This window comes from Dendrobates tinctorius, unplaced genomic scaffold (assembly GCF_039654945.1).
Source record: "Dendrobates tinctorius isolate UK_male_01 unplaced genomic scaffold, ASM3965494v1 ptg000075l, whole genome shotgun sequence".
Classification (NCBI taxonomy): domain Eukaryota; kingdom Metazoa; phylum Chordata; class Amphibia; order Anura; family Dendrobatidae; genus Dendrobates; species Dendrobates tinctorius.
In genome coordinates this window covers 42,526,968-42,541,736 of record NW_027361743.1, presented here as the reverse complement: position 1 = coordinate 42,541,736, position 14,769 = coordinate 42,526,968, and the positions used below count along the sequence as shown (strand labels likewise).

General features: G+C 40.1%; 1 protein-coding gene across 6 annotated transcripts in view; it reads right to left on the bottom strand.

Annotated features, from left to right (window-relative positions):
* Positions 1–14,769, bottom strand: part of NBEA (neurobeachin) — a 915,436-nt gene that overhangs the window by 384,239 nt on the left and 516,428 nt on the right. For all 6 annotated transcript variants that reach the window (XM_073583206.1, XM_073583210.1, XM_073583208.1 and 3 more), the window contains 2 exons: positions 12,289–12,397; positions 4,825–4,991 (listed from right to left, as the gene is read on the bottom strand). In XM_073583206.1, the coding sequence (XP_073439307.1) occupies positions 4,825–4,991; positions 12,289–12,397 (276 nt within the window). The remainder of the gene's footprint in view (positions 1–4,824; positions 4,992–12,288; positions 12,398–14,769) is intronic.

Here is a 14,769-nt window from a genome sequence, read left to right as displayed (position 1 = left end):
TGACTGCTCAAAAAGAGCACAGACACTCGATGCACCCTTGGTGTGGCTAAACAACTCAGGGCACCTTTCCCACCCAATTGCTTTACATCTATCTCCGCCCTTCTCTGGCTCTTGGAAAACCAGCACTGTCCATCAAAGAAGAAGAGAGGAGAGAGAGACAGGGTAGAGTTAGATGGCAAACAAGTAGGGAGGAAGGTGCACTGAGCCGCATGACCAAACCAAGGGCGCGCTGCGGAACACCGCTTGGATTCAACAGTCATTTTATACTGAGATCCCCTTTACGAAGTCATCTTGTATACGATGTGCACAGTACAATGAGGGAACAGATGCAACTGTTTTACCTGATGAGAGGGATTAAATTGTATTGAGCAACTTAGGTTTTTGTGAAAATTTTAAGTGTTCATTCAGACTTACCCTAGCCTGTGTCTTTCCATTAGGACATGGAGAATCTCCCAGTCAAAGCAACTGTCTCCCATGCATTTCCTTTGCAATGGCCGCAAATGTGAACTATTAAATGTAATAGCGCCATAGATCAAGTCCATCAGAATAAGGTGCCGCTTGCATAAAGCATCTGGCCTATAGAAAATTATCTGCTGAATTAGGATCTCCTTTACAACAGTATGTGCCCTAATAGGGTATACACAGTGAACATAGTGTAGCTTTCATGAGACAGCCCCCTTAAGTTTGATGTGGAGACGTACAGTAATCAGTAGTACTTTTACAGAAGCAAATACAGGCCCTTCTATCTCCAGATCTGCCTGGAGTGCTACCCACATGGTGGAAATTTGCACTGCTGTCCTGGGTTCCAATCCCATCGAGGTCAACATCTATAAGAAATTTGTATGTTTCCCCAGTGATTATGTGCACTTCCTCTAGGTTCTTCATTCTATCACACATCAAAAAATAAAAAACCCGTTAGAGTAATTAATGGTCTGTCTATTAAAGTGGTCCTGGAATGAACATATGGGCACATCGCTGATAGCGGCAAACTACCTGGAGACTATTAGACCCATGAGCTGGAGGGGGGGCTCGAGAGTGGCACAGACCACCACTTTTTCCAGGTATTTTGATACCAATGTTACCTGTATCCTTAGGATGCAGATTACATTGAATGCAATGATGGAAAATGGATCCATTAGCTCCCTACTCCATCATTGTGCCCGTGCACCCGAACTCTCAGTTTCAGAGGAGCAGGTGTGATGACGCCCACTACATCTCGACTGCTGCACAGACCAGAGTACCACCCTATGGAAATGAGGGCAAGGTAAGTATTTTCCATTTTCTTTTATCAGGGTATAACTTGTGCAGGGTACTGTTGGGGCATATAGTTTGGGGGGCTGTGGAACCATCATACTGTTTAGGTGAGTTATGGAGACTTTTGAGGCCGTCATACTGTGGGTTCTACTGGGTCACGGCACAACACTATGGAGGTTTGTTATGGGGGTTGTTATATCGCATGTGTGAGGGGGGTTTACTGTGGTTTATCATACTTTGTGTGAGGGCAAGGCCTTTTGGGAAACATCCTATTGTATGGGCGTTTCTTTATTTAAAAGTTTGGAGGTATGCTCCTCTATGACCACATCAAAGTGCCCTGACCAACTGGATGGCAGATGTGTTACCGAGGTGGTTGGCCTCGGTAATGTAAAGCCTGTACCAGTAACACTAGGTTACTGAGAAAGATTAAATTTGACTTGATTTTGAGCAATGAAAACAGTCGGAGTAGAAAATATAATTCCGATAATCCAGCCTGGCGCTTACAGTCCCAATTATAGCAAATGGGTTAGCTCAGTGGAGTGAAGTTTGAGCTGGAGCTGAAGAAAGGTGCTTGTTTGGTGAACACATTTAATCTGCTTGAGTTGATACTGCTTCGAATACCGAGATTGCTGAGACTACTATATTTACCTTGTTTCATTGCGCCTGGAGAAAGGACTGTTTGTGTTATTCATTTGTACTAGAAAAACATTGTTTTCTTTTTAGAGCTGTAAAGTTTATGATTGACAAACTTTATGATGTAATGACATGAAAACCCTGTGCCGATGCGCATCCGATTTGAAACCCTATAGGTACCATGATTTCTATAACCGCCGCTAAATGTACAGCACAATCAAATATTTTTACTGGATGAGGAAAGCAGGGAAATTAATTTTCCCAATTTTGCTGTATGAGCCAAGTTCATTGCTGGGTACTGGCTTCTCTTGCTCCTGGATTTTACATACACCATTCAGAGACTGCAAATTTTTCTTTTTATTCTTTTTTTTATTTTTTTTTAAACAGATCTGTGACTTAAAACAGAACAGAAACCACAACCTCAGCCACTAAAGAGCAGGAAGTGTTATACGACTAGCCACATGCCACCCACAACTAAAATCATTACTCTTTACCACAATCTATTATTTCCCTTCTGGCGTGGTTATTGCAGGCATGCCAGAGAAAGAATTGCAAAAATGGCACTATATGAGAGACTGTGATTTAACACTGTCACTAAAATGACACAGACTAATGGGTCATGATCACTAATAAATTGTGCAGTTAATCCCTGTATGTCTTCCATAGCAGCCACTCTGCCTGTTCGGTGAGATACAATGGTTATATACCCTGTGTCTATGTCTTCAGACACTCTGTGTGATGGCCGACAAATAACTCATTACTTGCAAGCTGGATTCTGAAGTGAGATCATTAATCAAACTGGAGAGCTGTGAAGGGGCGAAAGCAGCCTGAGAAGCTAAGGAGTTAATGTCTCTAAAAATATTAGGAATCAAGTTCAAAACAATTGACATGTTAGTCAAATACAAACGAGTCTTGTAATATAGTATTTTATCATTTTCAAATATTTATATTCATAAGATAAAATATGTAAATCGTTTAATTCGAGAAAGAAAGAGGTTTTATTTTAGAAAACCTGATGTGCAGTTTGCAGCCAGATTCAGATTCTCTAGTGGGAGCGTCTCTCCCTGTAATATAGGCTGGATGTGAGTGGTTTGTGTTTCCAGAGCTTTCACTGACTTTATTGTCAATTCATGTGCTTTTCTTTATTGAAAAGACAGTGCCCATTAAATACGCAAAAAAATATTTACACCCTCATTATCACGACAAACAAATCCAAATCCTGTTACATGTATATCTTATTATTCAGAAAGGTCACTCTAGATCCATAACTGATCGATTTTATGCAGACAAATTTGGCTGTGCCAAATCACCAGGTAAAATTGGCTTGTGTGTTTTCTTGGCTGCGTTACAGTGCTCTTCCCATTTGGAGTGGTAATTGGCACATCATACCTCTGGCTATTTTGCTTCTTGGTCTTACTGGCAGTCTTCAGGTACAGATAGGAGACCACAAAGCAGAAACTTTTCAATTGACTTGGGGAAATGCTCATCTGGACTTTATTACTGATGTGATTTTTTTTTCTTTTTTAAATTTGATTTCTCAAAAGTAATTGGTCACAGAATGCAGAACCTTTACAGGAATGTTACAGCTCGACTGTATGGAAACAGATGCCTCTTAACACGGCTATAAAAATACATATTGTAGAGAGTTAACCTGAATTTCATCAAAAACACCAGCAAAGAGGATCCCGTAGCAGGTTTACAGGCTCTTGGTTATGTTGTGCCAATTTATAGCAGCCCGAGAATGCTTAATAAGAACAATACCAGGTAAATCTGTGTTTGCTAGCCATCAGGTCCAGCCAAAGAGCCAAGAGAGAGCTGCTTTTACTTTAGATCACAAGATACCACCAACTACCATCTGTGGTCCACAGCATTCGCAGAAAGGCATATCTAAGAGAAGGGTGTTCAAGATGTTTATTAGGGAGCGGCTCTAATGTATAAAGCTTTATAGTATGACAGGCCATGCGCCAGAGCAACACATTGCGTGACTTATGAGCCTTATCTGTCTTTGTCCAAAATGACCATGGCCCTGGGTTGACAATTTAGGCATATACCACATATGTTTCTGCTACCCCCTAAAAAAGCAGAACTCGCTGGTGTACAAATATACAGCGATTGTTTCGCATTCCGTTCTTGTCCTTAGTAAACCTTAGATCCAATGTACATTACAATACTACATAAAGCATTGGGCGCATATGTGAAGTCAATCAAGTTTCCCACAGAGTCCAAAACAAACATAAGTTTATAATATTAAATTGGAAGATAAAATTCCCAGCTCCTGAAAGTGAGATTAATTCAACAGGTAAATGTAGTCTAAAGGATTTGTCCAACTACCAAATATTAAAAAACTGCTCAAAATGTAAAAAGAAATAATAAAATAATGCATACTCACTTTACCATTTCCTTGTCTTTCTAATTCTGAGGATTCCCAGTCCACCCTGGTCTCTTTTCCTTCTGCCCCAGAGATGACATTTCAACAAAAATATGTGACCGCTGGAGCCAATCAATTGACACATTGATAAACTCAGGGATGTTGACACAACACCACTAAGGCAAGTGATTGGCGACGGAAGTCACATGTGCATAACAAATGACCGCTGGAACCAGAGTGAAAAGCTGCTGGGGGGGACCGGTGTTATTAGAAAGTCGACATTGACTTTTAGGATTGCTACTTCCTATAGGTGGCGCTAGAGTTCTAGTCCTCTTCCTCTCTGAAGAGACTATTTCCTTATCTGAAGTAACATGTGCGCTTTCACTATTCCACCCAGTTTTTTCAATCATTTTTAGCAATTACATCATTGCTATCCCAACACTCACCCTAATGGGATATTCAAATCAAGTTCCAAAAAGATTTAATTCCAGCGCTGCCACAAGACTTTGCAAATGTTGAAGAATAAAACAGATCTTCCAAGTGCAAACTGCAGAGTAAATGTGGCTTACCTCTGAGATATGGCTCCCCATGCTCCATGCTTATTGGTCAGGATGTTGAGGATCTTCTGCTTTAGCTGATTGGCTGTCACGTGGTCTCTGTGTTTGGCAGCACTGATCAAATGATCACACATCTTCTCCTCCTCTTTCCTATCAGCAGCGTACTGTGCACATTGCGACTTTAGGATAAAACACAAAATACTGTGAGCTGGGCGGTAATTACAGGATCTAATTTAGAGGATTACATTCCTTAAAAAAACACAAAACAATATTAAAAGCTAAAATATCAGATAAAAAGATAAAATTAATAATATGCCGTGCCTAAATATTACATTTAGGCACGTCTGCACATGATCATACTGGTATGTAAATCACATACATGCTGTCACATAAATGTCTACTCACAAGGGAAATTCAGGGGAATTATATATTGCCACCATTAGGCAGTCTGCAGTCACACAAAGTGACTGCAGAATAGTCATTTCAGCCAGACAGCCCTGTTCAAAATGGTCTTTGTAGGCAGCACATTGTCCTGTGTAAACAAGACATGAGCTGCCGAGAGCAATGACAACCCATGTGCACAGAACGATCTAACAATCAATCTGGGGGCAGTGGAAGCTCGGTCGTCCTACCAAAACAGGCTATTAAACAATTGCCGTTCAGCTTCTATGTGACTGATCTGCAGTCGTTTATAGTCCGCAATCAAGCAGAGTAAGCGAGCTCCAACATTACACCTAGATAGATAAGTAGCAAATAGTGATGAGAGAGTATACTCGTCGCTCGGATTTTCCTGAGCATGCTCGGGTGGTCTCTGAGTATTTTGGTGTGCTTGGAGATTTCGTTTTCGCTGTCTCAGCTGCATGATTTGCGACTGCTAGACAGGCTGAATACATGTGAAGAATGCCTGTTTGTTAGGGAATTCCCACATGTATTCAGCTTGTGTAGCAGCTGTAAATCATGCAGCTGAGAGGACGAAAACTTGATCTCTGAGCACGCCAAAATACTAGGAGATCACCAGAGCATGCTCGGGGAAACCCGAGTAATGATGCTACTCGCCCATCACTTGTAGCAAACAGTTGATCAAATATTTGGAAGAATAGGTTACATGGAAATTAAAGAAATGTGCTGCTATAATGTGGAAAGTATACTGTAATGGTGCATACAATGGATACAATGGCCAATCACTTTCATTTTTTTCCAAAAAGGTGGAAATAAAAAGTAGACATTTGAATGGAAGCACAAATAAATATACGGTATTTTTTGTTTTCCAAGACTTTATGCTCTGTATTATTATTGCCTTTGTAATTTTAGCATTCAATTCGCATTCATTTTTTTGGTCCCAAGATTTTATTGTTATTGTCTGTTTAATAATTACGGTAGTTGTTTTGTATTTTTGTTTTTACATTTTACTTTATTTTCCCAGCACTTCCCCATTCTTCTTTTACAAAAAAAAAAGAAGAATGGGTTAATTCGTTATCAAACATACCCAAAGCAAATAAGCAATTAGCTCAATGGTCTGCCCTGGTAATGAGGCTAATATTTCATCCTTTAATTGGACTGTAAGATTAAATTATCATGCCTCACTGTGAATGATGGTTTAATGAATATTAACAGTTTGCTCATTGAGTGGACATGATGATTTAGCATAATATTCGGACGTCTGACGGGGCAACGTTACCATGATGTTGTGTAAATAAAGAAAAGTAGGAATGGTGCATTTCAAGATAAACATCTCTGGTTTTGAATTTCAAACAATCCCCTTAAAGAAGCTCTCAAATCAATAACTGTATTCTGTGTTCTTTTGTAAATATGGATGTGATGTTGTATAGGTGCATTAAAATTACTGATTGCAGTCTTCCCCGGTTTTCTTATTCTTTTCAGGGTCACATGACTTCGAATCAGACTAGCCCAATCATACAGGGTTTTATGCATGGGTCTGTAAGCTGCCTTCATAATGTAAACCTAAGGAGTAGTGATGGGCGAATGTGCTCGGACTGCCTGTTTACCTAACAAACAATCCCTACATGTGTCGCAGATATCTAAAGGCCCCGTTACACATAACGATGTCCCAGCGATTCCACTAATGATCCGACATGGATGGGATCGCTGGGACATCGTTAGGCTGATCGCTGGTGAGCTGTCACAGACAGCCCCTCCAGCCATCAGGACCAGAGAGCACGCTGGTTTCCAAGGTAAACAGCGGGTAACCAAGAGCCGTGCGGCTCTTAGATACCCGCTGTTTACATTGGAAACCAGCGTCCAGCGCCGCTGATCGCTGGTCTCTCGCTGCCACATACAGCGATGCGTGCTGGCCAGCGGGAGACCAACGATCAAAAAACGGCCCAGGACGTTGGAGCGCGACCAGCGATACCCGGCAGGGGGCCCAGTCGCTGATCCATGTCACACACAGCGATGGCGCTGGCGATATCGCTGTGGCGTCACAAAATCAGAGATCTCACTGGCGATATCGCTGTGTGTGACAGGGCCTTAACAGCCGCGAGACATGCATCCGCGGGGACTCGAACATATTATCAAAGCAGCACGGTGGCTCAGTGGATAGCACTGCAGCCTTGCAGCGCTGAAGTCCAGTATTTAAATCCCACCATGGACAACATCTCCAAGGAGTTTGTATGTTCTCCCCGTGTTTACGTGGGTTTCCTCCAGGTTCTCCGGTTTCCTCCCACATTCCAAAGACATACTGATAGGGAATCTAGATTGTGAGCCCAATCGGGGACAGCGATGACAATGTCTGTAAAGTGCTGTGGAATTAATGGCGCTATATGAGCAAGCAAAAATAAATAAATATTATTCGAGCACGCCGAAGACACTCTGTTAGCACCGAAGCAAGCTCGGATAACACCTTATTGGAGCACATTTGCTTATCACAACTATTCTCAATGTAAAATCGCACTATCCATAAGACGGACAGGAGTCGCATTTAAAACTGGGAAAAATGGTCATTGGCAAGTTATATTGGATAATTTAGAAAGTAATACAGGATATAGTTTTATCGGGAGTGCTTCAGTAATTTATACATGATGCAGCTACAGTACGGTACAAAAATGATAATTTCTTAGAAAGGCTGTTTATATAATCCATAACGATTTTATTTTTTTTTGTCCCACCCTTTCAATTTTCCTTCTTTCAAATGAGCACCAAAATTATGCCCAGGACATATTTAATAAATTCTACACTTGCACAAGAATATTCCATCCCCCATCACTTTTATACAGCTCCAACGAGTCCCTTCTGAATCTTTTTCCTTGCCGGTCTCCTTAAATGTCCCTAATATTTCCAGTTGTATGCCACAATGTATCTTTTTATTCAATGATCCAAATACATATGATTTCTAAAAATATTATCTATGGAAATGTTATAGAGATGTTTTAAAGAATATGAAAGGAAGAAAAAAAACCCATAAGTCTAGCAGCTCAATCTGATCCTTTTCTTGTAGGTCAACAAGCACAAGGGCTAGTACATCAAATTGCAGGCTTTAGAGAACTCTGTCTAGCAGAGATAAGAAGCTCATCAAGTCTCCAGATCATTCCTGCTTTCCAGCTGGAGGGCACCTTTACAGAATTCTGACACCATCCTATATTTCTTATGCCCTTCAATTCAGATGGTGTCTCACCACATTCAGTGTTGTGGACAGTCTCGTTATCGCCGGCTGTAATCTATCAATACTTAGGACTGGTTTACTAATCTGAACTGAGTCAAACACACACCAAAGAATTCGCTTTTAAGAAGGTGGATGATTGCACGAAAAACGCAGATGGAGAAAATTTAAATCTATAAAACAGAAGTCAATTTGGGCCTGCACCTTAGAGTACTAGTAGACTTGCCTGTACATAATTTGTGTATTTTGTCTTAGATTAGTACAAGTCTCAGAATGCTTAGTGTTGTACTCAATACTAAAGGGATGTATTATACTTTTGGTTTACTTGTATGAGGGCTTGGATTTTGAGGGACGAGTTGCAGTTTTGAATGACTTAAGTCACCATACAATGTGCTGGAAAATGGAAAAAATATCCAAGCATGGTGAAAAGGAAGAGAAGGGAGGACAGTGTAATATAGAGAGAATTATAAAGAGAGAAAAGGAGAAAATAGAGAAACAAAAGAAAATGAGAAATGAAAGAAAAGAGAAAAAAAAAGAAAAAAAGAGATAAGTAAAGAAAGAGAAAACAGAGAAAATATGGTAAAGAGGGAAAAGGAAAAAAAGAGCAAAAAATAAAGCAGTGAAGAGAGGTAAAGAGGAAAAAGGGAAAAGAGGGAAGAAGAGAGAAGAGAGAAAAGAGAAGAGAAAAGTGTGAAGAAAGAAGAGAATAGAGAAGAGAATAGAAAAGAGAAAAGAAAAAGAGGAAAAGAGAAAGAAAAGAGAAAAGAGAAAAAAGTGAGGGAAAAGAGAAAAGTGAGAAAGAGAGAAAAGTGAGAAAGAGAGAAAAGTGAGAAAGAGAAAAGTGAGAAAGAGAGAAAAGTGAGAAAGAGAGGGGGCAAAAGAGAGAGAGCGAGAGGGAGAAGAGAGAGAAAGAATTCTCTCTATAGATATACAATTGTGGGAAAAAGTGTTTGCCCCTTCCTGATTTCCTATTCTTTTGCATGTTTGTCACACGTAAATGTTTCAGATCATCAAACAAATTTCAATATTAGACAAAGATAACACAAAATGCAGTTTATAAATGAAGGTGTTTATTATTAAGGGAAAAAGAAATCCAAAACTACAGGGTCCTGTGTGAAAAAGTGATTGCCTCCTAAACCTAATAACTGGATAGGCCACCCTTAGCAACAACAACTGCAATCAATAGTTTTCGATAACTGGCAATGAGTCTTTTACAAAGCTCTGGAGGAATTTTGGCCCACTCATCTTTGCAGAATTGTTGTAATTCAGCCACACTGGAGGGTTTCCGAGCCTGAACCACTTTTTAATGTCATGTGACAGCAACTCAATGGGACCAAGGTCAGGACATAGACTAGGCCACTCCGTCGTCTTAATTTTGTTTTTCTTAAGCCATTCAGATGTGGACTTGCTGGCCTGTTTTGGATCATTGTCCAGCTGCATACCCAAGTGCACTTCCGTTTGAGGTCACGAACAGACAGCCGGACATTCGCCCTCAGGATTTTATGGTAGACAGCAGAATTCATGGTTTTATTTACCACAGCAAGTCTTCCAGGTCCTGAAGCAGCAAAACAACCCCAGACCATCACAGTAACACTACCATATTTTACGGTTGGTATGATGCTCCTTTTCTGAAATGCTGTGTTACGTCTACACCAGATGGAATGGGACATACAAGTTACAAAAAGATCAACTGTTGGCTCATCAGTCCACACAGTATTCTCCAAAAAGACATGGGGATCATCAAGTTGTTTTCTGGCAAACCTGAGACTAGCCTTTGTGTTCTGATTGCTCGGGAGTGGTTTTTGTCTTGGAACTCTGCCATGCAGGCCATTTTTGCCCAGTCTCTTTATTATGGTGGAGTCATGAACACTGACCTTAACTAAGGGAAGTGAGGTCTGCAGTTCTTTGGATGTTGTTGTGGGGGTCTTTTGTGACCTCTTTGATGAATCGTCGCTGCGGGGTAATTTTGTTCGGCCGGCCACTTCTGGGAAGATTCACCACTTGTTCTATGTCTTCGTCATTTGTGGATAATGGCTCTCACTACGGTTTGTTGGAGTCACAAAGCTTTAGAAATGGCTTTATAACCTTTTCTAGACTGATTGACCTCAATGACTTTGCTTCTCATTTGTTTCAGAATTTATTTAGATCATGGCATGATGTCTAGGTTTTGAGGCTCTTTTGGTCTACTTCACTTTCTCAGGCAGGTCATATTTAAGAGATTTCTTGATTGAGAGAATGTGTGGCAGTAAGGCCGGCTTCACATTTGCGTTCAGCAGAGGAGCGGAGGGCTGTGTAGTTCCTTCGTACAGCTCCTCCCACTTTCGCACCTCCTCAGGTCAGCTCCGCCTACATCTGCATGCGGTCTGCGTAACTATCTTTAACATTGGGTAAGCACGGCGTGCGCATGTATGCGGATGCCTCCGAAAGCGTTGTTTTGACGATGCAGCGACCTGCGTCGAGTGCAACGTGTTGCAATTTGTTGCGGTCGCAGCATCATCAAATAGGCGCATGCTGAAGATAGGTACGCAGGACGCATGCAGACGTAGACGGAGCTGACCGGAGGTGTGGCAGTGGGTGGAGCTTCACGGAGGAACTACGCAGCCCACCGCAGCTCTGCCGAACGCTAGTGTGAAACTAGCCTAAATCAGGTCTACACGTGGCTAGGGAATTTGAACTAAGTTTTCCAAAGATTTGATAAAAACCACCGTTAAATTATATTTTAACGGGGGGGGGGGGGGGCAATCCCTTTTTCACACAGGGCGCTGTGGGGTTGGATTTTTTTTCCCTTAAAAATACAGATCTTAATTTAAAAACTGCATTTTGTGTTTACTTGTGTTATCTTTGTCTAATATGTATATTTGTTTGGTGATCTGAAACATTTAAGTGTGACAAGTATGCAAAAGAAAAGGAAATCAGGAAGGTGGCAAAACATTTTCACACCACTGTACATATCTATATATAGAGATAGATCTGTGGATATCTGAGCCAGCATCCACCTTGGGTGGAGAGGGGTTAGCTCTAGAGCTCGCTCCATAAAACAACTCCAGACATAGGACATGACCATACAAGGAGTAAAAGGAGGCTGGCTGAAACATAATTAGGTTTATTTATCAGTGGTGACAAAGAAGGGGCTGGCTCGGCTACTGTGTCCAATATAAGCCAAGACGGGAACTGCTGGGACGGCAAGTTAATCCTCATCAACACATCTACTGGGAGACCGGTATATTTTTTTATTAGCAAGTTCACAAACATGATTTTTGAAACTGTAAAACCCTTTTAACTAAAGAGCTGAAGATATTTCTGTCTGCGCATGTTATATGTCTCCCCCCCCCTCAACATAGGTTTAGGCCAACTGTACGCACTAGCCATAAACACAAAGGAAATACATGGATCCTATTCAGCAAATCATTGGAAAGACAAACACAACTTTAATTGCAATTTAAGTCCACCTCCCCAGTACATATAAAAAAAAAACATTTGCTCAATTTCCTTTTCCCATGGTGGACAATCTGGAAATATGTAAACTAGTCTGATGAGATGCTGTAAAAGAGATTTTTGTAATAAATCTGTTGGGTTCCTGGAAAAGTCAGTGCAATAACTGCACATTAAGACACTTGTCTTTGATGAAAGAATTGCTCCAACTGCTGCAACTAGGTTCATGAATATCAGACAGGGAAGCAAATCATAAACCCGTTCCCTGTTCCTGACATTAACCAAAGCTTTCCAAAATGGCCTGGGCTGAATGAAATGCAAGTATATGTTGCTAAAATATAAAAAGAGAGCCCTGTGAATGGAGTTACAGGGGAGGTGTTGACTGATAGAAAGCAGAGAGGCCAGACTTCATCATCAGCACTGCTTACCTCAAACTCTGCGTGTTTGTGAACATCCTCTGCTCGCTGTCTGTTCAAAATAAACTCTGCTTCATTAGCAACTCGCACTATGTGATCTTTCATAGCGTGGCACAGCAGTCTAGGAGAGAACACACCGAAACGCGTCAGACAACAATCCATCAGTTTAGGATACATCACCGAGCCCGTATGTCACCACAAAACAATGCACGTCTCTACACAATAGTAATTACACCATCATACACAAAATGTATATTTATATTAACTTCTTAAAAAATATACAGTATATATTTCTTTATATTACACAGACGTATACACACTAAAGGTGATTAGAGACAGAAGTTGTTAAATAATGGAATATATAAAATAGACAAAGATAAAGAGACAAAAAGATAAATTGATTCATGAAAATGCATTAAAGTCAAATAAAAATATTTATCTAACATTCTATAGTACCTATTGACTGTCCATATTTCCCATATCTTAATAGCTATGAACAGTATCTGCCTACTGTATGAATGTATGTATGTATGTATCTATATATCTACACTCGTCAATACTGATATTGCAACAACAAGAACTCGTGGCATTCTGGAAATCACAGGATGGATAAACATATTAATAATGTGCAAAAATTCTACCAGGACAAATGCACATGGACAGCAAATCATCACGATCCGAAGCTGGCAGCTGCCTGTGCAATTGCCAACCAATAATTTGCCAGATGTCCTCGATTATAGAAATGTCTGGAGGCGCTGTGGTAGAATGTTTAAAAAATACATACTGTTAACAGTAACATAAGCAATAAGCGGCCTGCTGTTGTCGTGTTGAAAAATGGCTCCTGAGACACTTTGGAGAAATGGTCATACCACTAGTTCCACAACCACTACCAATGCTCTTAGCATACCATGAATGACGACTAGAAGAATCCAGCTACTATACATTTTTCCACTCCACTTTATAATCTTGGGAGTTGGACCAGTGTGTGATGCTCCCTTGTGATGACCTTTTCATGGCACTGCCCATAATAGTCTCAACACCAAACTTTGGCTATCAACTCTGGTCTTCATTGGAGACATCACAGGTTGACAATTACAAAGGTTGCTGCCAGCAGTAGATCTTGATGATGTGACCAAACACATTAAATATGGCAGAATATTCCTCAGACAGCCATTAATAACCAAATTAACTGCAGCCAAGGTGTGTAAGTGCGTAGATTTCTGATTGTGATGCTCCTACTCTATACTGATTAAATCAAGATTTTTGAAAATTATCTATTTTTTTCATCATTTGCGTATCATTAACATGTCAATCAATCCTGTGATCTCCGTAATTTCTCAACTTGGTGTTACAATCTCAGTGCTGATGAGTGAATATTTCACCTTTTATGTATAAGTGTACGAGTTAAAATAACATGAATAATATATTGCAAAAGAAGTATGTGCAAAACTATAAGGACAAAATCTAACAAATATTTACATGTCAACGTCCACAGACATTTTGCGACACTGAAAAATGCAGAGTTATGTTTATAATTACTATGAAGAACGTTTGAGTAAAAATAAACAGAAGTGCAAAAAAAAAAACCCAGGAAATATCTAGATTCAGCTAAACTTGTGAACGTGTAAATTCTTTTGTCTGACACTTGGATCAGACACATGTTTTGCTGTATGCAACCATCATACTGGAGACATTATATGCAATTTTACATCTCATTAACCTTGCTTTGTTTTAATTATAGCAATCCTTTTGTTGTAATATTTTAAGCGACCTAGTTGATAATTTCAGCCTGTCCTTGGGAACACTTTAATTTAACTGCCCATTCATCAACTGTTTATGTCCCGTTAATTGTTGACAAGTGCACAATTACATAGCCGGGCTATGATTGATGAACTGCATTCACGGGAGAAGTAGCTGAGAAGAATAAATATTTATAACTATTTCTCCCCTTCAGATTCCTATCAGAATCCACACAAGGGCTTGCGGAAATGTAATGCAACCAGTAAAGATCCTGGCTTCCTGCTCTCACAACTATCTTCTCCTCATTTCCTTCTCACTTATGGAAGATAAAAAATCTGTCAACAAGTGCAATGCTTGTGTAAAGCTGCAGAAGATGCGGACATATTCTCCTTTCCTCCCCAAAATTAAAAATTTTGTATGTCCACTATGGACATTACAGCAAAACACACAAATAAGAGCTGGATTCTTTTCTAAAAAAATGTCACCTATAAAATGCATATATATTTATAACCATTAAATATTACAGATGAGCAAATTGGTTCAAAGCAAAATCAAATTCACTTTGGTTTCACAAAAAAAAAAAAAAATCAACTTTGCTAGAATCCAAATTTTTTTGTGATCAGATGTGTACGAGTCCAGCAAAGATGACAACCACCCACCATTTTACTGTATATTTTTTTCTTTAACAGCCCGAGAAGTGGGAAAATAAAAATATAATACTCACCTTTTCCCAATATTCACCTGTCCCGCGGC